Source organism: Podarcis bocagei (assembly GCF_964188305.1).
Source record: "Podarcis bocagei genome assembly, chromosome: 3".
Classification (NCBI taxonomy): Eukaryota; Metazoa; Chordata; class Lepidosauria; order Squamata; family Lacertidae; genus Podarcis; species Podarcis bocagei.
Window position 1 is genome coordinate 98,920,319 of NC_138127.1, and position 25,357 is coordinate 98,945,675.

The following is a 25,357-nucleotide window of genomic DNA, read 5'->3' on the forward strand; positions in this document are numbered from 1 at the left end:
GCAGTGCGCCCGAGCCACATGTCTCTCCTGGGAGAGACATGGTGGCTTAGGCAAGCACAGGCTCTGCAGTGCCCAAACGGTCCACCCACTGCCTCCCCCTCAGCTGTAGGGTGGCTGAGTGGGAGGAGGCAGGCAGGCTCCTCGGAGGCCCTGTGGAGCTTTCCTGCCCCGGCTGGCCCCACCCCGCGGGTGGCTTGCCCCATCCCTTGGGCACAGGGCACGCATGCCACCCCAGGCGCCCGATTGGCTTGCCCCGCCGCTGCTAAGAAGACAGACTCAGATGAATATATTTGGGATCAGAGGGGCGTTTCCATCATTTATTTGTTTTTGTTTTTCAAAATAAGGCTTGTTCTTTAGCTAATAAGCAAATTCAGCAGGATCTGTAGACAGTCGAATATTGCATAGGTGCACGTATAAGGTTATGTTTGAATAAATGGCTGTGTGGGTGCTTTTTCTTCAGAAGACGCTGACTTGGGCATTCCTGTGGTGTTTCAAGGAACCTACAAATGTATCAATAAGAAATGCCCCATAGTAAATTTGGATGAGTCACTTGAACTCAGCCCAGATTTATTAAAAGATGTATTTGTTGGCATGGACAGAGTGAGGATGTTGTGTTATGCTTTGAAACTTTGCAAAAGATTCCTACAACCGGAATTTTGTCTGAAGACCCTACAAGGTCAAAAGCAGCGTAACAGATAATATATTTTCCAGCTTCTTTCCAGCCCTTATCTAAGGAAGAAAACTTTGTTAATTCCCAGTAACTCCAGGTCTTAAAGCCCGGCTGAATCAGTTTAGCTGAGGAAAACCAAGCACATTTGGGGTATAGCTCATAGGGGTGGGTGCAGAAAATGTTTCAGGAAGAGTGATGCAATGTATTTTATTCCTACACAAACACGTGTGTGTGGGTGTGTCCACATATATACCTGTATTTATATATGTGGTTGTGTGAGAGAGAATGAGAGAGTGGGGAATGACAAAGCTAATTTCTAGGGTAAGAATCACATAGAAACATGTGGACTATCCTTTTGTTTTAGAGCAATTCCAGTTTCCATAAACAGTGGTACCTTGGGATGCGAACGAGATGCGAACGTAAGACACGTCTGCACGGGTCGTGTTTCGCAGCTTCTGCGCATGCACGCGACATCATTTTTATCGTCTGCGCATGCGCGAGCGGCGAAACCCGGAAGTAAAGTGCTCCGTTACTTCCGGGTCGCCGCGGAGCGCAACCCGAAAGCGCTCAACCTGAAGCGTATTTATCCTGAGGTATGACCGTATACTTTTACAATTGTCAGGAGAGCGACGGTCACCACAATTACGGAGGGGCAAAAATCTTCCCTTCAGAATGATAGGCAGCAGTAGGATGCCATCATTTATTTATAAATGCCATTTACCCCTAATGTGCTGCTTGTAAAGGCATGTCAGTTTCTCACAGGGGGTCTAGAAGGCATTCCAGCCTTGAAGGAAGTTAAAATCTTTTTAGCTTAAGGGGGGGGTCTCATTAGGGGTTCATCAAATTAATGTCATTTATTAGCCATTGATTCTGCATAGAGAACATTTGGAGAGAAGCACACAAGGGCAAAGAAAATTGCAGCACACAGATGTAGAGGTATAAACTATTAATACTAATTGGCTCATTGAGACAGAATTCCACTTGCAGAGAATTGTGCAGATGCACTTTGGCTCCTTTTGTATCCATGGGGGGGGGAATCATATGCTCCCTTTGGACATGCACCTGTGAGGTTTGGGAGGTGCAAACAACATCCAGCAGGCTTTATTTATCTATTTATAAATTTTTATACCACTTTATAGGGTTAAACCACAGAGCCTAGGACTTGCCGATCAGAAGGTCGGCGGTTTGAATCCCCGCGACGGGGTGAGCTCCCTTTGCTCGGTCCTAGCTCCTGCCAACCTAGCAGTTCGAAAGCACAAAAAGTGCAAGTAGGTGAATAGGTACCGCTCCAGCGGGAATGTCTGTGTAAGTGCCTATGCAAATGTCCTGAAAACACCGGAAAAGTTTTGTGTTCCAAGTTCTCAAGCCCAGGAGGTTTGGAGACAACCTGTTCTGGTCAGGGTTGCACTCTCTTAGAAGAAGCTGCTTCATATTTTGCGGATACTCCAGCATCCAGCATTGTCACTGGAGGGCAAAGCAGTGGTGAGGAGTTCCTGTTTCCAGCCCCCTCTGATTTGCCAGGTATATAGCCGCTTTTGGGCAGAAATGACTTGACCAAGATGCTTCGTGAGCTCTAAGTGTGGCTATTCTTGAAGACGACTTGGCAACGTCAACTGGTTCAAAATGCAGTGGCCACATTATTGACTAGGGTTAGGTTTAGAACTCATGTAACTTCTCTTCCAACTGCTTTGGCTGCCTGTTCATTTCCAGGTGCAATTTAAGATGTTCACGCTAGTGTTTAAAGCCCTAAATGCCTTCGACTCCAAACATCTGAGAGCGCAGAAGCTCTTGGGTATTAAGATCAGCAGGGAAGGCGCTCGTGGTAATTCTCCCACCCTTGGAAGTTCAGGAGAGTGGTGACCCAGAATAGGGGCCGCCCCTAAAGGTGGGAAACTCTGTCTACACAGAAGTGTGTGGCACCTTCACAGGGTAGTGTCCAGGATCAGTTCTGAGTTGTGAGACCACATCTTTAGAGGGAGTGAACCCCTCCTGAAAACAATCTGAGCACATAATTCTGGGTTAACAAGAGAAAGCTGGAACCTTCATGCCTTGCTTGAGGAATGGGAGACAGGTCTTGCATTCATGACCAACTTGTGGGCTTCCTGGAAGCATTTGGTTGGCCGTTATAGAAGCAGGAAGCTGGGCTGAATTAGGCCCTTAGGCTGAACTAGCCAGGCTCTTCATATGTGAAAGATTTTCCAGAGTCTGAACCAGGAATTAATATTAGACCATGTCATGTAGTGACTTAATCCCCATGAAACATAGCAAACCTGTAGTTTGATCAAAGAATGAGATTAAAGTCAGTTTTGTTCTCGTATTTTTGGAAGCAGGGCACATCTGTTTATTGTACAGTAGAAGAAAGCTTTATCTGACGAAACAGATTGCAAGCCTGCCAGCAGCGAGAATCAACTGTTCTGTAGTGCTCATCCATATGCACTTTGTTAACATAGTCAGTGATGGTAAACTAGAGAGAGAAAAGGATCAATATCTGATTCGTATCAGATAAAATACCTCTCAATTAACAGCACGTAATAAAGAACGGTGTGCGCATTTATATAAATTAACCTTTGGCTACTACACGAGCTGAAGAATGTTTTGTGAACAGGTGTCAGCAGTTACCTAAAAAAAAATTAAAATGTGTGTGTGCCGAATCAGAAAATCAGCATCCGAAATGAGGTCTTTCCACCTTGCGGCCCATGGAGAGATATGTAGTACACCAATGGCATATTGGTATTTTCTGGCCTCCTGGGCCCTGTTTTTTGCAGACCCTGGCAGGCAGGCCTTAACAAGCCCCAGGTGAGCTGCCTTTCATCTTTGATAGACAGCACTGGACTTGGCAGCTGTGAGCTTGTCCTTTCTACCGTTTGCCCTGCTGCATCCCCACAGGAAAACTCTCTTATTTACTGCTGAATCAGAGCAAATGTCCATCAGATTTTCCACGGATTGATGTTTGCTCTGATTCAGCAGTAAAGAGAGGGTTTCCCTGGGGGGAAAGCAGTGGGGCAAACAGACGTCTGCTCAGACCCGTGCCTAGAAATCATGAGACAAGCAGGAAACAAGTGGCTTTACATTATTATGCATGGACTCCCATTAACCAAAACCTTGCGTAAGCTGCTAGTTACCTGTATTCCTATTCCTTGTAGTGTTATGAGCTGCACTGAGTACCAACTGAAGGAGCACTGGCCCACTGCAGGCAGAAGCTAGCCAGGGCTGAGTGCTTTTAAGTCTCACTGCTTTCAGTGCACATTTTGAACACCCACAGGAAACAGTGCAACTTAAGTAGGGTTGCCACATGTCCTCTTTTTCCAGGACACATCCTTTCTTTCAGGGGTAAAATTTCTGTCTGGGTGGATTTTTTTAATTTGCCAAAATGTCTCTGGCTATAATTTCTGGATGAGACATAGGCATAACTGGTGGTTGAAGACTTGCTTTCATCTTCTCTTCTCCTGCCCACCCTCAGCAATATATCACAGCTTCTATAGCCTACATATAGTAGAAATATTTAAAATGAGAGTCGTCATAACATGCTCTTATAGGCTCTTCAGAATCTTCTTCTTTGGCAATCACTTGTAGTCAAGTAAGATTGTCTTCTATGAACACGGTCTTAACAGTGAGTCCGTAAGTGACTGTGGAGGGCAATTCTGGATCCACGTGTTCTTCCACAATGGGGACATAGGTTTCTAGGCAGGAGTTGATCATGGTGAGGGTTTGCCAAGTGTGCCTTCCTCTTAGCACATTTTCCCCTTTCATCCTGAGTTTGAGGCAACCCTAACTTAAGGGCTTAACTTTCACTGGATCACGGCACAGTGGATCAGTGTGTCGTGCTGTTGACCAGAAGGTTGGTGGTTTGAGCCCACCCAGGGATGACTGTGGGCCAGAGGGTCCCTTTCAACTCTATGAAACAGATTGATAGCCAGCCATCGCCATTTTTTATATATATATATATATATATATATATATATATATATATATATATATATATATATATATATAATTTATTAGTTTTTTAACATATCATTTTCAACAATAATTAAACATACTTTTACATCTTATACAATCTTTTTTGACTTCCATCAATCACATCTGAAAATTTTCCAATCTAATCACTTAATATACATTTCTTACTTTCACTATTACATTTAAATCTCATAATGAATATCTCTAATCTTTCTCTATTTTGCAATGTTTCATTTATTTCTCCTTACAAAACTTCTTGTAGTACTACCAGCATCATTTGTTGATTATAGTCGCTCTTCAAATAGTTCGTATATTTCTTCCAATCTTCTGTGAATCTCTGGTCCCGCAAGTTTCGAAGCCTTCCTGTCATCTTATCCAATTCTGCGTAGTCCATTAATTTTGTCTGCCATTCCTCTTTCGTCAGAATTTCTTCTTGCTTCCATTTCTGGGCTAACAATACTTTTGCTTCTGTTGTTGCATATAAAAACAATTTAACATCTTGTCTATTAATATCCTCACCTATCAGCCGTCATCATTCTAAGGCTATTCTGTCCTCTCTCAGGTTTGTCCATCCGAAGCGTGTGCTGGAAAGCAGATCGGCTTTTAGCAGGGACGCAGGACAGTGAAATATTTGAGGTCATCGTGAGAGAAAGAGACAAGCCCATGCTCATAATGCAAGGTCACTGCGAAGGAGAGCTCTGGGCCCTGGCGGTGCACCCCAAGAAACCGTTAGTTGTTACCGGCAGCGATGATCGATCCGTGCGGTAAGGCAAGAGTGTAAGAAGATGGCCTATGGACTGTCACCACATACATTCTGGGGAGCTGCCATGCTTTAAAATGGGGATGGGGGCATTTCCTTGTTGGTAAACATCCCAGGGAGGGACACACCAGTGGGCAGTGGGCCCCAGAGGCACAAAGTAAGTAGAGCAATGTATTCGGCAAGCCCTGTAAAAGTCAGAGGTTTCTGTTCGCAAACACACAAACAGGCATCATGAAAGAGGACGTGCAATCAAAGCAGATGCTTCACCACTGAACTATGGCTCTGAAAACTATTCCTGTTCTGCTAATTTTTTCTCAGAGGAAGGCTCAAGCGTTAATTGTTCCGAAACACCAGTAAAGCCTGTGAGATCCTTAATTTACTGGTGAGGTGGTTGCTAAGTAACCCATTTTTTGTGTGCGGGGGGATGCAGCAGCCAGCATAAGTTTCCAGTAAATGAACTCAGTGGCCAGGTGTCTGATAGAATAAGCTGGAGTAGTTCCAAGAAAACACAATTCTTTGGACTGGTTAAAGATTGCAGAAGTCAGGGTTTTCGACAAGTGAATTACAGAGCTTCCAAAGGAAGCTGAAGCAGACTTTCTGAGCAGTGCGAGCAGCTGCTAGATTTCAAGCAGTCTTAGCTTTTGGCAACTTTCTGCTTAGAAAAGAGCATGGATCTGTGTCTCCCCTCCCCCCTTGTCTCCCTGACCCAGAAGAGGCATGAAAGGGGCAGAGGAGAGAATAGATGCACGCATGCACAGTCTCCAATTGTTTGGGGAAAGCCCTGGAAAGGAGGAGACAACGACTTCTTCTTCATTTGTATTCTGCCGTATACCTGCAGGCCTCAGGGCGGTTCACAGGACAACACAAAAACAGCTATGGGGAGCCGGGTACATTTAGTCTCAGCAACTGATTTCATGGAGTAAGACCCACAGAGAACGCTATTGCTGGGCTCATTAGACCTGACACTCAGCCAATGAGGCGTTCACAAATTAAAGGAAGGATTAAACTCTGATTAATAAGAATACACACAGAGGCTTGAACCAGCAAGACTCTGGGAAGGGTGCGTATAATAATCTCGCCGTCTCCACCCCTCGGCCCAGGTCGTTTTATTCACAAAAGAACTTTTTACAGAGTGTTCATAAGAACCAATCAGATTTCTTCTGAGCATTTCAACAAACCCCACGTGGGGACAAAGTTAAACTACCAAAACTAATTAAGCACACATATTTCTGGGGTAAACAAAACAGAACAGCAAAGGAGCTATTTGGCAACCCCTGAGGTCATAAACAAACAATATACATGATAAGAAGGATGGCCAGGAGGACAGCGATCATTATCACCTTTATGTGAAACCTGTTTCCTGGCCCTAAGATTAACATCCTAAGATTAACATATCATAAAAGCTACATCAAAGAAACTGCCCACTGCCTTTGATGACCCAGGATGCCTGCCTGGCGAAGCAGCTGGCAGTGTATGTGACTGGTCAAGAAAGAGAAATGGAACAGGGATGCAGAGGTGTGGACTGATCAAGAATCATATCAAAATAGTTTAAACCCAGTCAACGCAATGCTTTCACTGCTGACACAGATGGCTTACTCTATATTTGTTATAATTCCTCATAGCAATCCCACCTGATCACTACAGCCAAGTCTGTGAAGATTGTGTTTTTGCTAATAAAGAGTTAACTCCCAGCTTGGAACTGTGTGATTTACTGACCAGCATGCTCTGTGACATGAGGGCTGGGAGAGACCCCTGTCTGAAACCCTGGACAGCCACCGCCAGTCAGCGTAGACAGCATTGAACAAGATGGACTAGTAATCTGACTTGTTAAAAGGCAGCTACCTATGCTCCTTCCTAATTTTTCTAAACGTTTAAATATGGAACCTTTCTTCTTCTCCTATATTCCTTGCATTTCCAGACGGTTGATCTGAAGAAACCGACTTGAGCAGGCACCCCCAACCTTCGGCCCTCCAGATGTTTTGGGCTACAATTCCCATCATCCCTGACCACTGGTCCTGCTAGCTAGAGATCATAGGAGTTGTAGGCCAAAACATCTGGAGGGCCGCAGGTTGAGGGTGCCTGGTCATAGTTGTTAATATAAGGGCAGGGTCACATTTGTCAAAGTCTGCCATGCTTTCCCCCCCTAATGAAAGCAAACCCTTTCAACGAACTCCTGCATTAAACTTGATCCCCCTAGTTGACTTAGTACATTCCTGTATCGCTTCAGTTTGATGTCAGGGTAATTCTGTAATTCACGGGAAAAGCCGAGGAAGCCAGTTTCCTAGGAGACGGGTCTTTCCCTCTCATTTTTACCATTCTGAGCAGCTGATACTAACTATTCTTGATGTGCTGAACATGTTGAAATGTCTGTGATTTTCTGATTCATGCCTTGCATATGCTTTGTGGCATCATTTGCATATTGCATTTTTATTTTATTTTTTACTGGTGTTTGCTCCTGGTGGAAAGATTTGTCAGTGTACTAGGGGTGGAACATTGCTGGGTGGCTGATCACATGCTCTGCATATAGAAGGGCCCACATTACGTTCCTGGCATTTCCATTTAACACTATTACCGTAGGTAGCAGGCAAGGGAAAATATTTTTTCCTGCAAACCCTGTGCAGCTACTACCAATGAGAGCAGATAACACTGGTCTAGGTGGACAAATAGCCTTAACTTGGCACAAACAGCTGCCAGTGTTCCTGTTGCAATGTCCTGGGGGCTTTGGTGTAATGTAGATAATATAATAATAATAATTTATTATTTGTACCCCGCCCATCTGGCTGGGTTTCCCCAGACACTCTGGACGGCTTCCAACAAAGATTAAAAATACATTAAAATGCCACACATTAAAAACTTCCCTGAACAGGGCTGCCTTCAAATGTCTTCTAAATGTCAGGTAGTTGTTTATCTCTTTGACATCTGATGAGAGGGCATTCCACAGGGCAGGAGCCACTACCAAGAAGGCCCTCTGCTGGTTCTGGGTGTGGAAGACTCAATCTGGAGACAGACCATAGTTCTGCTTTGTTTTGCTGGAGACATTAAGTTAGTGTGATGTATACATGACCCCCAAGTGGGAGCGGGTGGCGCTGTGGTATAAACCATTGAGCCTCTGCGGCTTGCTGATGAGAAGGTCAGCAGTTCGAATCTACGCAACGGGGTGAACTCCTGTTGCTCTGTCCCAGCAGTACTTTTACCTTTTACATGGCCCACATCATCACATCTTGTTAAAAATATATTGTTGCCAATTGGGTAAGCCCCTTCGTCATTTTATTTATTTTTAAATTAATTGGTCACTTTAAAAACAAACAAACCAAGTTAATTCAAAGCGATTTACAATACACACACACACACACACACACACACACACACACACACACACAGACAAACACAGGGCAAATGACTTCATCACTCAGGACAAGGAAGCAGCAAGCGTACTGAAATATACTCGGAGTCGAGAGTGGATTTCATGCTCTTTATTCAGCTCATAGTTGTGAGAAGGAATGAAAGTTCCCCCAAAATATCTGCTTTATATACATTATTTACACAATGGGCTGCATGTGATTGGCTAATTCCGGGATTCTCCTGTAGACGAATCAAGTTGTGGATTCACTTTCACCTGGAGCTGGATTGGGTGGCTCCTGTGGACCAATCATACTGCTGCATTGCTCTAGGACCAATCAGACTGCTGGATTTTGGATCCTATTGTTCTAGGACCAATCAGACTGCTGCATTTTGGATCCTATTCAACTCAGTACATAACAGTACATTCACTGTTCTCCATCAGCATAGGTTGCACCCAGCAAAACCATCCCATTAGCCCAAGGACTTCTGCACGTACAACAGGACTTCTCCCACTTCTCTCTCGCCATGGATCTAGATCCCCATATACACAGGCTTGACTTTGTCCAGGGTTTTTTCCAACCCTGAATGGGGCATGTTCATGGGGCACGTGGGAAAAGGAGAGGAAGTCCTGTTGTGCAGCCAGAATTCTTTGCACCAAAAAGATGACTTTGTTGGATACAGTCCATGGACCATGAGAGTGTTCCTACTTTCTATCCTGCAGGCCTGAGGCTTCTGGAGTAAGCACACACTCTGTTTCCTATCCAGTTCCTAATGCAATTAAATCTTGCAGCTCACCTACCGATAGGTATTCCAGAGCTCTGGAGAAGGAACCCCTGGGAAATGGTAGCTTAAACAACTCAGTAACCTATTACCAGTCATTAAGGTTAGAAGCCACCATCCAAAAGTGCACAAAACCCCTCTAGTATCTCAAACACCTATATTATACTTGTAGCACCCAAATGATTATTGAGGGTTTTTTGTGAATGTGTTAATGATAGAATTAAAAATGCAGGTTTACATTATTTGGGAATAGGCTAGTGTAATAGGAAGTGAGAGCAGCAAGTAGAATCTGGACAAAAGTTTCTGCTGCCATGTAAAAATAACTAGCATATTCTGCAATGATAAGTTTTCTCTGGTCCTTTTCATTCTTGCGCAGGTTATGGAGCCTTGCTGACCATGCCTTGATTGCTCGTTGCAATATGGAAGAAGCTGTGCGAAGTGTATCTTTCAGCCCTGACGGATCTCAGCTGGCACTGGGAATGAAGGATGGTTCCTTCATTGTTCTGAGAGTAAGGTAGGAGAAAAAGAAAATCTAACAAAAGCAAGCATATTCTAAAAACTCTAACCAAATCTGAAATTGTAGGTGCTACTTGCACCATTCTATAACAAGTCTATAGCCCAGCTCATAATTTTCTGATAAGCCATGGTTTGTTTGCCTGAGAATGAGGTGTGTGCCCACAATTTTTCCTCTCGCTTCCTTGCCACTCCCTTTCTCCAGTAACCAGATCCTAGTTTAATAACCTGATTTTTAAGCAGCCCTTTGACAACAGTTTTCCAGTTCAGACAGCATGGGGAATGTTTTTAACATACCATAATATTGTCTTTAAAGTTGGGCACATGAGCTGAGCAAGAAAGACGAGAGCTGAAGAAACAGAAAATCAGCAAAAGGCTTGCTTTCAGCCTGATACACTATCATTAATTGAACTGAAATGGGCCTTTCTGGATTGGACTAATTTTGTGCAAGCGGGGGTTAATTTGAGTTTGTTGGAGATGAAAGCATTGGGAGTGTACATGAATAGACAGTGTGAAGAGGAGATTTTGCACATTCTTCAGTTAACATGCACAGCGTCCAAATGATGTTGAACAGTGTACAAAACAGAACACTTAATAAGATACTGTGCACATTATTAGCTTGTCAATGTACACATTATCTGGTTATGAATTGCGAGTGTTACCCAAGTAATTTGGTAAGTATGGTTGGAGGCTGTGCTTATTTATTAACCTGACAATGTACAAAATGTCCCTAATAAAGTCACATTCTCTGATACCTGCTGGTAATAATCTGTTCCGGCTTACTGACACTGTGCACTTCTTCTAAGGCTGCAACCCAGTGCACACTGTTCTGCCTGTAGGTTCCAGTGAAATAAAACCTCTGTTTTAATTATACCTGTTTATTTTTTTAAACATTTTGGGAACTGAAAGGTGGGCTCTTTTTAATCGAAGTAATAAATAAGTCAGGACTTTTGAGGTGGCGTGGGCTTGGTTTTGGTTTTAACATTTTGCATCTGCCTTCAGGCCTGATGTTGTCATTTCCACCCCTTTGCAGAGATATGACAGAGGTAGTTCATATCAAAGACCGGAAAGAAGTAATTCATGAAATGAAGTTTTCGCCAGATGGCTGCTATCTTGCAGTGGGTTCCAATGATGGCCCCGTGGATATCTATGCAGTTGCTCAACGGTACAAAAAAACTGGAGAATGCAACAAGTCTTCAAGCTTTATTACTCATATCGACTGGTCTCTGGACAGCAAATTCTTGCAAACTAATGATGGTGTGGGAGAACGCTTCTTCTACAGGATGCCATGTAAGACCTCTTCTTTAGATTTGCATTGGTTTTTAAACATCTGTAAATAGAACTGTGCAGTTTTAAATTTCACAGGTATAAAGGCTGATTGGTACCAGGGAAAAGCAAATCTGTCAGCTTCAGTTTCTAGTCAGTTTTTCATTTTCAAGTCTTAAGTTTTCCACATTTTCACGTCCTTCTGTGATTTGTTTTTAAAGTCCTCAGGAAAATTCACCAGCATTTTAGTGCGGATTTCTCATATTTTTGCAAAGAAATTTCCTCAGATAAAATTTATTTTTTCACTGATATATATATTTTAATGCACATTTTACCATAGTGTATACATTTTTCTACACAATACTTGACTAGAGAACTACGTATATTACAAAATTCAGACAAGTGCAAGTTTTGAAGGATGGTTGTGTTTTGGTTCTCATAATATCTTAGGAATATTGTGACTTAGGGAAGTTCTTTAACTGCAAACTTGGGTTTAACTTCTTTCCCATCCCTGCTTGCTCTGCAGTCCTCAGGCAGGTCTGCTTGATTTGCTTGATATGAGCTAACAATAGTACAAGGTCACACACACGGTGAACTTCATTGCTGAGCAGGGGTTTGAACCTGACTTTTCCTCATCCTAGTCAGATTTACTACTCCACCTGAATTACGTCCAAGGTTGTGCTCAAATTGAAATCATTATCATAGAATCATAGAATAGAATCATAGAATCATAGAGTTGGAAGAGACCACAAGGGCCATTGAGTCCAACCCCCTGCCAAGCAGGAAACACCATCAGAGCACTCCTGGCATATGGTTGTCAAGCCTCTGCTTAAAGACCTCCAAAGTAGGAGACTCCACCACACTCCTTGGCAGCAAATTCCACTGCCGAACAGCTCTTACTGTCAGGAAGTTCTTCCTAATATTTAGGTGGAATCTTCTTTCTTGTAGTTTGGATCCATTGCTCCGTGTCCGCTTCTCTGGAGCAGCAGAAAACAACCTTTCTCCCTCCTCTATGTGACATCCTTTTATATATTTGAACATGGCTATCATATCACCCCTTAACCTCCTCTTCTCCAGGCTAAACATGCCCAGCTCCCTTAGCCGTTCCTCATAAGGCATCGTTTCCAGGTCTTTGACCATTTTGGTTGCCCTCCTCTGGACACGTTCCAGTTTGTCAGTGTCCTTCGTGAACTGTGGTGCCCAGAACTGGACACAGTACTCCAGGTGAGATCTGACCAGAGCAGAATACAGTTGGCACTATTACTTCCCTTGATCTAGATGCTATACTCCTATTGATGCAGCCCAGAATTGCATTGGCTTTTTTAGCTGCCGCGTCACACTGTTGGCTCATGTCAAGTTTGTCAAGTTTATGTGTTGGCTCATGTCAAGTTTGTCAAGTTTATGTGTTGATTCAGGAAAGAAATGTGATAAAATATGTAACAGAAAACTTTTTTGAAGAAAAATTCCAAATTCCTTTCATTGACAATTTATTCTGGAACTGGTAGGAAAGGCCTAAGATTTGACCTGATGCAACAGAAAGGATAATGGAGTAGCCATTATCAGAATCTAGAACAACTCCAAAACTAACTCAGGTTTCTAAATCATCAACATTGTCATCTTCCCTGTAGTAGAACAGGAAACTATAATCAGGTCACCTTGGAATTAATAAAACAAGCAAACAAATAATAACACAGACCGTTGTTAAAAGTGGAATCTGCAACAAAATTTTGCAGTATAGCCTAGCTGCCAAAGTGAGTGCCCCTGCCCAGAGTTCCATTTCAGCCATTTCCTCCAAGTAGAGGATTCCACTGTTCCTCCCCTTCCTCTATTTTTATTCTCCAGCCGTCATTATGTATTCCATGGCTTCTGAGCTCGCACAGTGCTCATTTGGGATCATTTTGGAGTGTCTGCAAAATAGGTCCAAAATACATGCAGGTTAGAGTCAGACCTTGGGGGGGCGTCTTTTGAAAAGTCTTTAAAAAATAGGGAAGGGTTGCATGGTGTGCCTACAGGGGGTGGCGAGGGGTGGCTTGCTCATTCTAAATATATATGTTTATTTTGATGTACACACACACATACATACCCATATTTTTCGCACCAGACCACAAGATGCACCTAGTTTTTGGAGGAGGGAAACAAGAAAAAAAATATTCTGAATCTCAGAAGCCAGAACAACAAGAGGGATCGCTGTGCAGTGAAAGCAGCGATCCCTCTTGCTGTTCTGGCTTCTGGGATAGCTGCGCAGCCTGCATTCGCTCCATAAGACGCACACACATTCCCCCTTACTTTTTAGGAGGGAAAAAGTGAGTCTTATAGAGCAAAAAATACGGTATATGTCCAGCTAGTGAGCAGGAAGTTTAGAGTGGTTTCAGAGATCACTCCTATTGAGCGTGGAAGCCAGACTCCATCTCTCTGCACTTTTCCAGAGGAAAGCTTTCTGGGGACAGCAGGCAGCTCAGATGAGCGCCACTTCTTCTGAAACAACAGTGATGTTATGAGATTTGTAAACCCTAGGCTTACAGTGATAGTATAAACAAAGGAGTTGTGGCGCATTTTTGCAATCAGGCAAGGCAAAGAGTCCGGTACTGCTGCTACACCCGGCCCTACTTTTTGAGCGGCCAGTGATGATGGCGCGTGCCCAAGAACAGAAGAGACAGTGGAAGAAGATTAGAAGAAGTTTAAAGAATATCTGAAAAAATATGTTAATGTTTAAAGTCTAGATAATGTTTAAATATGTTAATGTTTAAAGTCTATGATTCTATGATTCTAGAATAGTGAATATAGGCTGTAGGGTTAGAAGTAGAAGATAGTGTATTTTAAAATAGTATTATTTGTAAATGATAACATGTGAAGATTTTTATGGTAAAAGTAAGCGTGATTTAAAAAATGGTTAAAAATAATGATATATGTAAACTGCTAAAGATGAGGTAAAGTGAAAATCAGATAGGGGGGACTTGGGGAAGCTCATCTAACAATGTTTAGAAAAAATAAGGATAAGACAAGAATTTGTTTGTATTGTTTGTTTTTCTGTTTGTGTTGTTTAGTTGTGTTATAAAATGAATTAAAAAAAATTGAAAAGAAAGAAAGAAAAAGAATAGAAGCCAAAATTAATTGTGTACAATCAAAACCAAACTGCTGACAAGATTCTCAGGAAACTGGTAGTGAAATATCCATACATACCTGGAGGTACCAGGGATTGAACCTGTGACCTTCTGCACATGAAGATTTACCAATAAACTGTGGTCATCCCACAGCTGACATGGAGGAAATCCTTAGCAGGCAGGTTGATATGGAACTAATCCCTTAAAACAGGAAATTTGAAAGCCACCGAGGTAGAAATTTTCGTTCCATTACTTCTTCTGAAATGCAAATGGTTAAACAGCTTATTAACCTGATTTCTTTTCAGCTGGAAAGCATTTAACAAGCAAAGATGAAATCAAAGGGATTCATTGGGCTTCCTGGACGTGTGTGATGGGATCAGAAGTGAATGGGATCTGGCCGAAGTATAGCAACGTTACAGACATCAACTCTGTGGATGGAAATTACAATAATGCAGTTCTGGTGACTGGAGACGATTTTGGATTAGTTAAATTGTTCAGATTTCCTTGTCTAAAGAAAGGTAAGACTATGTCCTGTGCATAACTGATTGCTTGCTTGCGGTTGGGATTGATCATTTAGTGTTTCCTTAGTGGATCTTGAGACACTTTCAGGTGGGCTTCAGCACCAGAGACTGCCCAGTGTTTCCTTGCTTGTCTGCCCTGCTCCCTAACCATGTCATATCCTTTTGGATGGATCAGTGTCAATAATTTATCTGTTTCATTGGCACATACATGGAAAATATCCAAAATATACTTGTATGTAGAAGTGAAATGGAAATCAGAAAGCTGAAAAAGTGGTCTGATATCTTTAACTCGAGCTTGTTACTGGTTGGTGGTGGCTCCTACCAAGGAACCTTCAGGCCAGTAGTCCATTGGTTATATATAAAGTTCACTTTGCCTGCCTGGTTTCACTCTGTAGGACATACTAGGCCTTGACCAACTCTCAATCAAGTCTTTGAATGGCTGTGGATCCAATGGAATCCCCTCCAAGTCAGGTCATTCCCCAATCCTGAAGACTTTGCTTGTTACAATTGGTAGAAATAACGTAAAGAGCATAAGAAGTCATGCTAGATCACAGCAGAGGCTCATCTGTGTCGACATGCGGAGGGCCGGGGGGCCAGCTGGCAAGCCCCAGCTCGGACGTCTCCTTCCATCGGCCTGTGCTCCAATGTAAATCAGCGACCTGGACTTCAAAAGCCAGGGCACGCTATTAGCAGAGTGTACTGCGCACACAGAATAGGCGTGAGGCTTGTGAAGTCATACTTCGGCTACAGATTCATTAAGCGGAAATATACTCGGAGTCGAGTGTGGATTTCATGCTCTTTATTCAGCTCCTGGTAGTGAGGAATGAAAGTTCCCCCAAAATATCTGCTTTATATACATTATTTACACAATGGGTCGCACGTGATTGGCTAATTCTGGGATTCTCCTGTAGGCCAATCAAGTTGCGGATTCACTTCCACCTGGAGCTGGATTGGGTGGCTCCTGCGGACCAATCATACTGCTGCATTGTTCTAGGACCAATCAGACTGCTGCATTATGGACCCTATTGTTCTAGGACCAATCAGACTGCTACATTCTGAATCCTATTGTTCTAGGACCAATCAGACTGCTGCTTTTTGGATCCTATTCAACTCAGTACATAACATAATCATAAATCAGAACAAAGAAAAATGTCGTCTCTCTCTCATGTCATCTCAGAGAGAACAGCAAAAGCAACAGCTGTACACAAACGGAAGTTCCCAGCATACTGTGCTGGAATGTAAACAGACATGTGACACACAACATTTCCACATGCCTGTTCCTTAAGGTGAAATGGAAATGTCAACAATCTAGTCCAGCATTTCATTCACACAGTGCCCAACCAGATGCCCACTGGAAGCCCACAAATCAATACCTGATTTGCCTTGGATGCCAGCTGTCCATGGCACATTGTTCAGGAAACACAATATTAGAAGTTGCTGAACGCTAAGCTATTGAGCATCCTCTGTCCTTCTGAGGTCTGCTGGCTTTCAGAACGGTTTTCTTTCAATGTCTTTTCAATTATTTTATAAAACAAACTTCAGAGTCAAGAGGACAAAGGCCTTCTGGCTGCATCTTACAGTAGCAGTGTAAGGATTTCTCTTTCGATTTACTATTTATATCACGCCATACAGCTGACATAAAAAAAAACCTGAAAGCTCTGCCCCAAGGAAACTGCAATCAAACATGCATGGGCAGGGGGAATATGAAACTCAAACATGCAATGAGATAGAACGATTCTGTCATTAAGCTTACGTGATATTCAGTGCTTTTTTTCGGGGGGGGGGACGCATACCCCTATTTTGTGAATCTTTGTACTTTTGTCCATTTACTGTATTTATTTTTCCCGATCTGAACTATAAAATGGTGATTTTCTTAGTCAAAATGAGAGTACCCCTAAACATTTTTTTAGAAAAAAAGCACTGGTGATATTTACATTGTCTTATGCAAACAACTTCCATCATAAACTCTCAAGAACTACTTCCAGAGAGTTAGATGTGTTAGTCCACTGCAACAAAAGAGGAAACAGCTTTATAGACTAACAAAGGATTCTTTGTTATTTTTCTGTTTATTGAGAAGTAGTATCTAATATGATAACATCAGCAAGCTAATATGTGCCAATACTGAAGACAAAAACAAAACCTACAAAACGAGGGGAAATGAATATGCCATTTTGAAAACCATGATACGAAGACTGATTAGGGTAGGCGACAGGGCAATCATTTCAGTGAAAATTAATCGGGAAAGGAAAACACATTTTGTGTGTCTGTGTTGATCAGGTAGATAATTTATTGTGACTTCATGCTGGCTGTATTAAAAGAAATATATATATATATATATATATATATATATATATATATATATATATACACTATGCTTTTTTCTGACATTTCATGAATTTTATTTGCAATTATCAATATGGTTTTTTTATTATTATTCTAGGAGCTAAATTTAGAAAATACATTGGCCATTCTGCACATGTTACTAATGTCCGTTGGTCGCATGACTTTCAGTGGGTAATAAGTACTGGAGGTGCAGATCACTCTGTTTTTCAGTGGCGGTTTATTCCAGAAGGTTTAACAAATGGAATCCATGAAACAGCACCCCAGGGTAATGCAAATAACATTTCTTTATTATTCATTCGTTTGTTCGTTTGTTCGTTCGTTCATTCACTGAATTACGTCCTTCACCATTATGGTCCCAGGATGGGTTATTACAGCAACATAATATACAGTTGTAGAACAGCTACAGTTATAAAAACCAACAAGCCATTCCATCTTGAACTGAGCAGTATAGATTCAGCCAAAAGACATAGGCCCCTCAAAGCAAAATACCTTCACTTGCCTTGGGTGCTTTGGCCAAGCATTGGAAGAAGTTGCAATTGAAAAGATAGCTTTGATGGATTGAATGGGTTTTCTTTTAATCATTATCCCCCAGAATACTTGAATCCAGCATGTACATTGCCTTTTGCTTTCCTACACATTTAAATCAGTAGCTTATAAAAATCATTTCAAACTGCAGAGACCCACAGGAATATTTAGCTAGGACCAATGAAGACAAGTTGGAATAGGAGACATAGGGAGGTTTGAATTTGCTGGAGAACAGATGGGGAAACACTGTGTACACACAGCTTTCTAGCGTGTCACTAATGGATGTCGGTGGGAATCCTAGAGAGTTGTATGTGCACAGAGTAGAGAACAATATGAGCAGCTGGAGCTGTATTTGAACCTGCTCTACTGCAGCTGAACAGAAAAGCCAATTTTCAGTGAAGAACTGCATACTTCTGTAGAATTGTGGCCATAATGGAAAAGAGAAATAACTGAAAATTCATGGAAGGGGTCACTGAACACTGCTTTGCTTGCATCTTTGGTTAGGTTCAGTGTGCATGTTTCTACTGCCAAATCAGAAACACTAACCAATTGTTTGAATAAAATAAAATAAATCCTTCCAGTAGCACCTTAGAGACCAACTAAGTTAGTTATTGGTATGAGCTTTCGTGTGCATGCACAAGTTTTTGTATTCATTATTTGCGGGGATGTGGCTTTAGTTTTAAATTGCCTTTATTAAAATGTCGTCCGGTGCATTCTCCCGTATGCAGAAAGTGGCATAGATTCACACAGCGAAGAATCTGACTCCGACTTATCAGATGTGCCAGAGTTAGACTCAGATATAGAGCAAGAAGCTCAAATCAACTACACCCGACAGGTGAGCAATATGGAAACAGGCCATTAGACCCAGCAACCTGGAAACCCATCGAAACATATTTAGCGGAGGGATTTTAAAGCTGAAGGAAGGAAAAGTTGAGTGAAAGAACTGAGCTCGAGAGTTTAAATGAGAGACCACGTTGAATTTAAGGCTAAAAATATGTACTGGGGTATTCAAACTATTTGTACTCAGCTTTTTTACCCTGATATTATTATTATTATTATTATTATTATTATTATTATTATTATTATTATTATTATATAAAGATTTTCCGTAGGTAACAAAAATACATTCAGTGTCTCTGTCTTTAAGTCTTAGCATCCTTCATACAAATGAATTGCAGTCAGTTGGAGACATTTTTTGTTGGAGATAATGTGGGATTGAGGAGGGGAAAGAGAGAGAAATAGAAAGTTAGGAGGGGGCAGGGAGATGAGAGGGGGCATTAAGCTTTCTTTCTTTGCATAATATATTAGTGGAGGTTTTTTTGTTGCCATTGTCATGTGGACAGCGGTCTTATTTTTAGCAAGAGGTCAGAGAGATGACATTGCATGTTAATCATGGGACTGAACATTAGATCAGTTAATTAGAATACTTTGAATGAGCAGGTGCAGCTCTTTCCAGATACTTCCTTTTAAAAAAAAGATGTTGTAAAATATGCAGCTCCTCTGCAAGTCTCTTACAGTATCATTCAAAAGATTTTCAAACCCACCAATCTCGTTAGCCGGTAAATCCATAATTAATGTTAATTTATTGTCATAGAATCATCGAATTGTAGAGTTGGAAGGGACCCTGAGGGTCATCTAGTCCAACCCCCTGCAATGCAGGAATCGTCCTTTAAATTAAAGGGCTACAGGCAGCCCTGTTTAGGGAAGCTTTTAATGTTTGATGTATTACTGTATTTTAATATTTGGTTGGAAGCCACCCAGAGTGGCTGAGGAAGCCCAGCCAGATGGGTGGGGTATAAAGAATAAATTATTATTATTATTATTCCCAATGAAGCAAGGAATTATATGAAATAAAAATGCTGAATAAGTATGTAGGAATCACATTTCGTTTTCACTGAAGGGAAGAAGATTTGCATGAAGTTCCTAAGCATGCATTTTTTAAAGACGTAAGTGGCCTTCCATATGTTTTTGCCATAATGACCCTAAATCTCTTACTTTCCAATCTGTTTGTTGAAGCTAAAAGAAAAACCTATATTGCTTCAACAATTGCAGCCTTCTCTGCATTTTTGAGAATGTTTATTTATTATTTCCATTTATAAGCTGCCTCTCATTCTGTAGGACCCTAAGGTGCTAAATGTAGTATACGCCATAAAGCAATAAACAATTAATGAAATCATCATTTAACTCATGTGGACTAATAAAAATATTGAAAGCAACTCAGTGCAGCAGCAGCATCTAAATGGTCGAGTTCATTTACAAATGCCTGTGTGAAACAATGGATGTTTTAAGTTAAAGGTAGTCTTATCTCCATAAGCAGGTAATTCTGCAAATGGAGGGGCCCCCATAGAGAAGGCCCCGCCTTTGTCATTGCAGAATGCATCAAACTCACCAAATGGAATGTGAGGCAGGCTTCCTCTGCAGATTGCTGGACCTGACCTTGCAGTTATGAGGAGATAACTCAGTCAGTAGAGCATGAGACTCTTAATCTCAGTCCAGTATACCTGAAGGATCGTTCTACCCGGATACTGAGGTCCAGCGCCAAGGGCCTTCTGGCGGTTCCCTCTCTGCGAGAAGCTAAGTTACAGGGAACCAGGCAGAGGGCCTTCTCGGTAGTGGTGCCCACCCTGTGGAACGCCCTCCCACCAGATGTCAAAGAGAAAAACAACTACCAGACTTTTAGAAGACATCTGAAGGCAGCCCTGTTTAGGGAAGCTTTTAATGTTTGATAGATTATTGTATTTTAATATTCTGTTGGAAGCTGGCCAGAGTGGCTGGGGAAACCCAGCCAGATGGGTGGGGTATAAATAAATAAATTATTATTATTATTATTATTATTATTATTATTATTATTATTATTAATCTGAGGGTCATGGGTTCGAGTCCTTTGTTGGGCAAAAGATTCCTGCATTGTAGGGGGTTGGATTGGATGGCCCTCATGATCCCAACTCTGCAACTCCATGACTCTTAATTCATTTGTCCTGTGTTGTGACTTTTGCTTGGAGTGAGTCTTGGGCACAAGAGTTTTAAGTTCCTTCCTCCTCTTCCACAAGGGGGCCTTTTCTGTTCCCAACTTCCAATAGTAGTCCCACATACACGCTCGCCAAAAAGCATTGGCTGAAAGTTCAGGGGCACCCTAAACAAAAGTACCTTATGATGATGGTGGTGGCATGTTCAATCCAATGTTTCTTTAAGAATCAGTGTGCATAGCATTGTGCTAAGGGGCTATATCAGCTGTAACACAGATACTATTGACTGCTGCCTGGAGGTATGACAGAGAATCGTGGGGGAGGGGGGTGACGATAGGAAACGAAGATGCAATGGCTTGGAGGGACAGCTGGAGAGTGTATGTAGAGCTGTTATGGCTCAGAGGCCATCTATTAAGGAACAGGGTTGTAAGCAAGCAGTCGTGATTGATAGAAACAACTTGGACATGTAGTTTGCAGAGATTTCCAGTGCGTTAGAATCTTGCAGGTTCCCAAACACAGGGAATTTTACACCCACAGAGGAATCTTTGGAAGCTGTTTTGCAGCTGTCCACTGGATTAAACCGATGTCATAGTATCTGAGTTCCTAACCATCTCTTTAAAAGATTTGCATGCCTAATATCTGGTGTACCTGTTAGCAGTGTAAATCCATCTCCTAGTTCTTTCAGTGCTTGCAAACTGCTTAAATCTCCTGTGTCATTTGCATATGTCACAAAAACTCCCTGAACAAATGAAGGAAGGATCTGCATATGTTTGGTTTTTTTTTAATTTAAAAGAATTAAGATAGTGGGGTGGGGGTGGGGAATCAAGTGTCACACATAGACATAGACACATAATTTTTAATTTTTTTTGTGCAGTAATCGAATGAGCTTGGCCTGATCTTCCATTACTGGGTGGTGCTTCTGATACAAAGAATTCAGACTTCTCAAAGAGGCAGATTTTTGTCATGCATTACAGGGTAGTAGTGACATTGATCTTGCAAATTACTAGGCCCCGTAGTGGCACAAATAGCAATAAGCCACATGGATTATTGGCCTGGGGATGTGTAATGCAATGTAACTCTCGATTATTTTAGGTTTACAAAGAAGATCTACCTCAACTGAAACAGCAAAGTAAAGAGAAAAACCACTCAGTGCCCTTCCTTAAAAGAGAGCGAGCCCCCGAGGACAGCTTAAAGCTGCAATTTATACATGGGTATAATAAATTTTCAGTAGTGACTACTCTTGTCTTTTCGCTTTTATAGACTACAATTTGCAGAAAAAGGTAATCTGTTCTTGGCAAAACCAGAAATAGCACCTAGATTTAGAGACTGTGTCTGAAGTTATCATGAAAACCAAGAAACACATTCTCAGTTTAGGGAAATGGAGTTTTCTGTTAGGGGCTTGCATTGTAGATTTGCATTGTGCCTGCTTCCAAGTCAACAACACATCAGCCGTAGCCTATGTTAAGTATGGACAACTGAAACCTGTAACAAAATGGTGCGGTACTGATTGCTCCTGTTCATTACATCCCTATACCACCTCTCCTTCCAAGGAGCTAAAGCTGGTGTACGAGGTTCACCTCCTCCCCAGTTCATCCTCACAACAACTGTGTGAGGTTGGGTAGGCTAAGAGATAGTGACTGGCCCAAGGTCACCCAGTGAGTTTCATGGCTGAGTGGGGATTTGAACCCTGGCCTCTCAAGTCATAGTTCAACACTCCAACCATTATACCACACTGGCTCTCAGATGCCTCGCTGGTTCTCATTTCCTTTTCCCACCCGCCTTGCAACAAACAGCATTCCATGTCCGCTTAACATTCTCCATCCTCTGTGAGCTGTTTTAGCAGCTGATTCCCATCCTTCCCTTAGGGAGAAATTCTAAGCAAAAGTATTGTTTGTATTTATGCAGACCTTGGGGTTCCCCCAAGCTGTACGCTACCTCTCTCTTGTGCACAGATGGTGCTGTCTAGGCTACCGAAGGAACAGTATTAAAAAAAAATTCAGTTCACCATAGGAAATACAACGTTGCATGAAAATGGATAACTGCTTCCCACAGGCAACAGTGTACAAGGCATAGCTGTAAACGTTTTCCTTTTTTTAAGGGAAATTCCCTTATTCCGAATTGGATTCCTTGCAAGAAAAGGGAAAAGTTGACAGCTATGGTCCAAGGACCAGTCCACCCATTTCCTTTAACATACGGAGGAAGGTGGAGGTGAATCCTTCCATTTCCTTTTCCATCTTCACGTCAAAGTTGGCTTTCGGAGTTATTTTCTGGATAAGTAATAATTTTAACTGTCTGGAACTCTTGGCTGGACTAGCTGTAGCTTAACACAGCAATATTTTGCATAAAAATGGGAGTCGTGCAGGCTTTTTGCTGGGCACCACTGTAGAAATGAATTCCTTTGAAAATATCCATTAATATCAGTTCATCTGCACACAGGACTGTCCAATGAAACCCTTTTTAGCATGTGTTGAAAGCTCAGATTTAGTTCAGGATTTAAGGTGAAACTGGAAGACAACTTGGTTGTAGAATGTGAATGAAACCAGTTACCTGGTTCTAAGTAGCTAGCTTATGATATTTTTGTCCATCCCAGGAATACCACTCAGCATTGTTCTTAATCCACTGCTTCTCATATTGAATCTGTATCCTAAACACATTACTTAGAAATGGAGTCTGCTTGATTTCAGCAAAATATGAAGGCACTTAGGATCATAGCACAATATCCTTTGCTTCTACAGTTTGCAGGCCACTTTGCTAAAATGTTCACCTTTTGCTGTTTTTCATTCATCCCAGTTACAGAGGCTATGACTGCCGAAACAATTTGTTCTACACACAGACTGGGGAGGTGGTATACCACATTGCTGCTGTTGCTGTTGTTTACAATAGACAGCAACACACCCAAAGACTGTATCTCGGTCACGATGATGATATCCTCAGTCTAGCCATCCATCCTCTGAAAGACTATGTTGCTACTGGACAGGTAAGATTGTGGAGAAACAATGCTTGCCAATTCAATGGAAATTTATTATGATGATCATTGTTGTTGTTGTTGTTTACTTATTGTTGCACTTTGTTTTTGTAAAATTCAAATATCATACCAACCTCCTTAGGAATGGTGTGGTTTAGTGTATTGCAAATGGGACCTAGAAGAAAATGTTGCATTGGTTTCTCCTCACACCTTAACAGGTCTGCTGCTGTTCACCCAGCCTTCCTGTGAGATACGATAAGCTGTAAGAGGCTCAAGCAAGCCAGTTCATTCCCATCCTCAGTTTTCCAGCGGTAACTCAACATTCTACCATTCTTGGAGGCCGCTGAGCATGCTCAGTCCTTGTTTGGCCAGTTTGAGGGGCCCCTGTTATTTTGACTCCTTCAGACTTTTATTTCAAAATGTTTCTTTTGTATTGCTTCAAACCTTGGAGTTCTCCAGACATGCTGATACCTCCCCCTTGTTTCTCTGCTTGGCTCCAGTCCTGTTGGCATAGGGTACTGTTTGCTTCTAGAAGGAGTTATTATTGCAGCTACTATTTTAGTTTTCCATTTCTGAGTGTACATTTTAGGGAGAGATATTAAGGTAGTCTGCATAACTATCAGCATAATGGTTTCATTGGGATGCCCATGTTCAAACATCCCTATGGCCAAAATGTGGGGGGCAGGGGTGCAAGGAAGACAAAGTTAAATGTTGCCTCTGCTGATAGTAAGGAACCCGTATCCTTGCAGAAAAATAGGAGAGCATCTCCACAACAGAAGGCAGGATGTGGGCATCAAACCATAAAATACACCTAAGTTACAGGGAATGTATACCATTTATAGTATAGATCAGAAGGTCGGCGGTTCAAATCCCTGCAATGGGGTGAGCTCCTGTTGCTCGGTCCCTGCTCCTGCCAACCTAGCAGTTCGAAAGCACGTCAAAAGTGCAAGTAGATAAATAGGTACCATTCTGGTAGGAAGGTAAACGGCGTTTCCGTGCGCTGCTCTGGTTTGCCAGAAGCGACTTAGTCATGCTGGCCACATGACCCGGAAGCTGCACGCCGGCTCCCTCGGCCAATAAAGCGAGATGAGCTCCACAACCCCAGAGTTGGCCACGACTGGACCTAATGGTCAGGGGTCCCTTTACCTTTACCTTTAGCCAACAATATGGGGAGCAGTGAGGTTTACTGGCAGCAATATTTATACATCCTGATAAGCAGCAATAACTAAGGTTTCAGGAGGTCAGATGTCCCGCTATTGCTGCAGCATCAAGAAAGGAAAATATAGGATAAAGTTTAAAATAAAACAGAGTTCCAGTTTGGGGAATGTTAGACTCCAGTGATGTGTAGACATCCAAGAGCATAAATCAGAGAAACGTGTTTTTTAAAAAATTTAGTTTGGCTAGAGGGAACCAAGTAGGGATGAAGACGATGATACATGTATGAATCATCAGTGTGATAGCGCTGGTCAAAGGATCACCCCGAAATAGAATGCAGGAAGGAGAAGAGAAATGCTTGAAGGCTTAAAGCTCATTGGAGCAATCCCCAAAAGTCAAACAGGAGGAGGAAGGCAAAGTACTGGAGAGGCTGCTAAGAGTGACAGGAGGGAAAACAGAAGAGGATAGGGAGGGCAAACTGAGGATGACTTCA

General features: G+C 42.1%; 1 protein-coding gene across 8 annotated transcripts in view; it reads left to right on the forward strand.

Moving 5' to 3' along the window:
- The window catches only part of EML6 (EMAP like 6), a 166,127-nt gene that overhangs the window by 64,125 nt on the left and 76,645 nt on the right, over positions 1–25,357 (forward strand). For 7 of the 8 annotated variants that reach the window (XR_014006489.1, XM_081188346.1, XM_081188340.1 and 4 more), the window contains 8 exons: positions 5,190–5,391; positions 9,886–10,023; positions 11,056–11,312; positions 14,695–14,907; positions 17,351–17,518; positions 18,507–18,613; positions 21,837–21,955; positions 23,535–23,721. Coding sequence is in view for 7 of the 8 variants with exons in the window: in XM_081188346.1 (XP_081044472.1) it covers positions 5,190–5,391; positions 9,886–10,023; positions 11,056–11,312; positions 14,695–14,907; positions 17,351–17,518; positions 18,507–18,613; positions 21,837–21,955; positions 23,535–23,721 (1,391 nt within the window). In the remaining variant the exon portion in view is untranslated. The remainder of the gene's footprint in view (positions 1–5,189; positions 5,392–9,885; positions 10,024–11,055; positions 11,313–14,694; positions 14,908–17,350; positions 17,519–18,506; positions 18,614–21,836; positions 21,956–23,534; positions 23,722–25,357) is intronic. The other variant, XM_081188344.1, reaches the window with a different exon arrangement.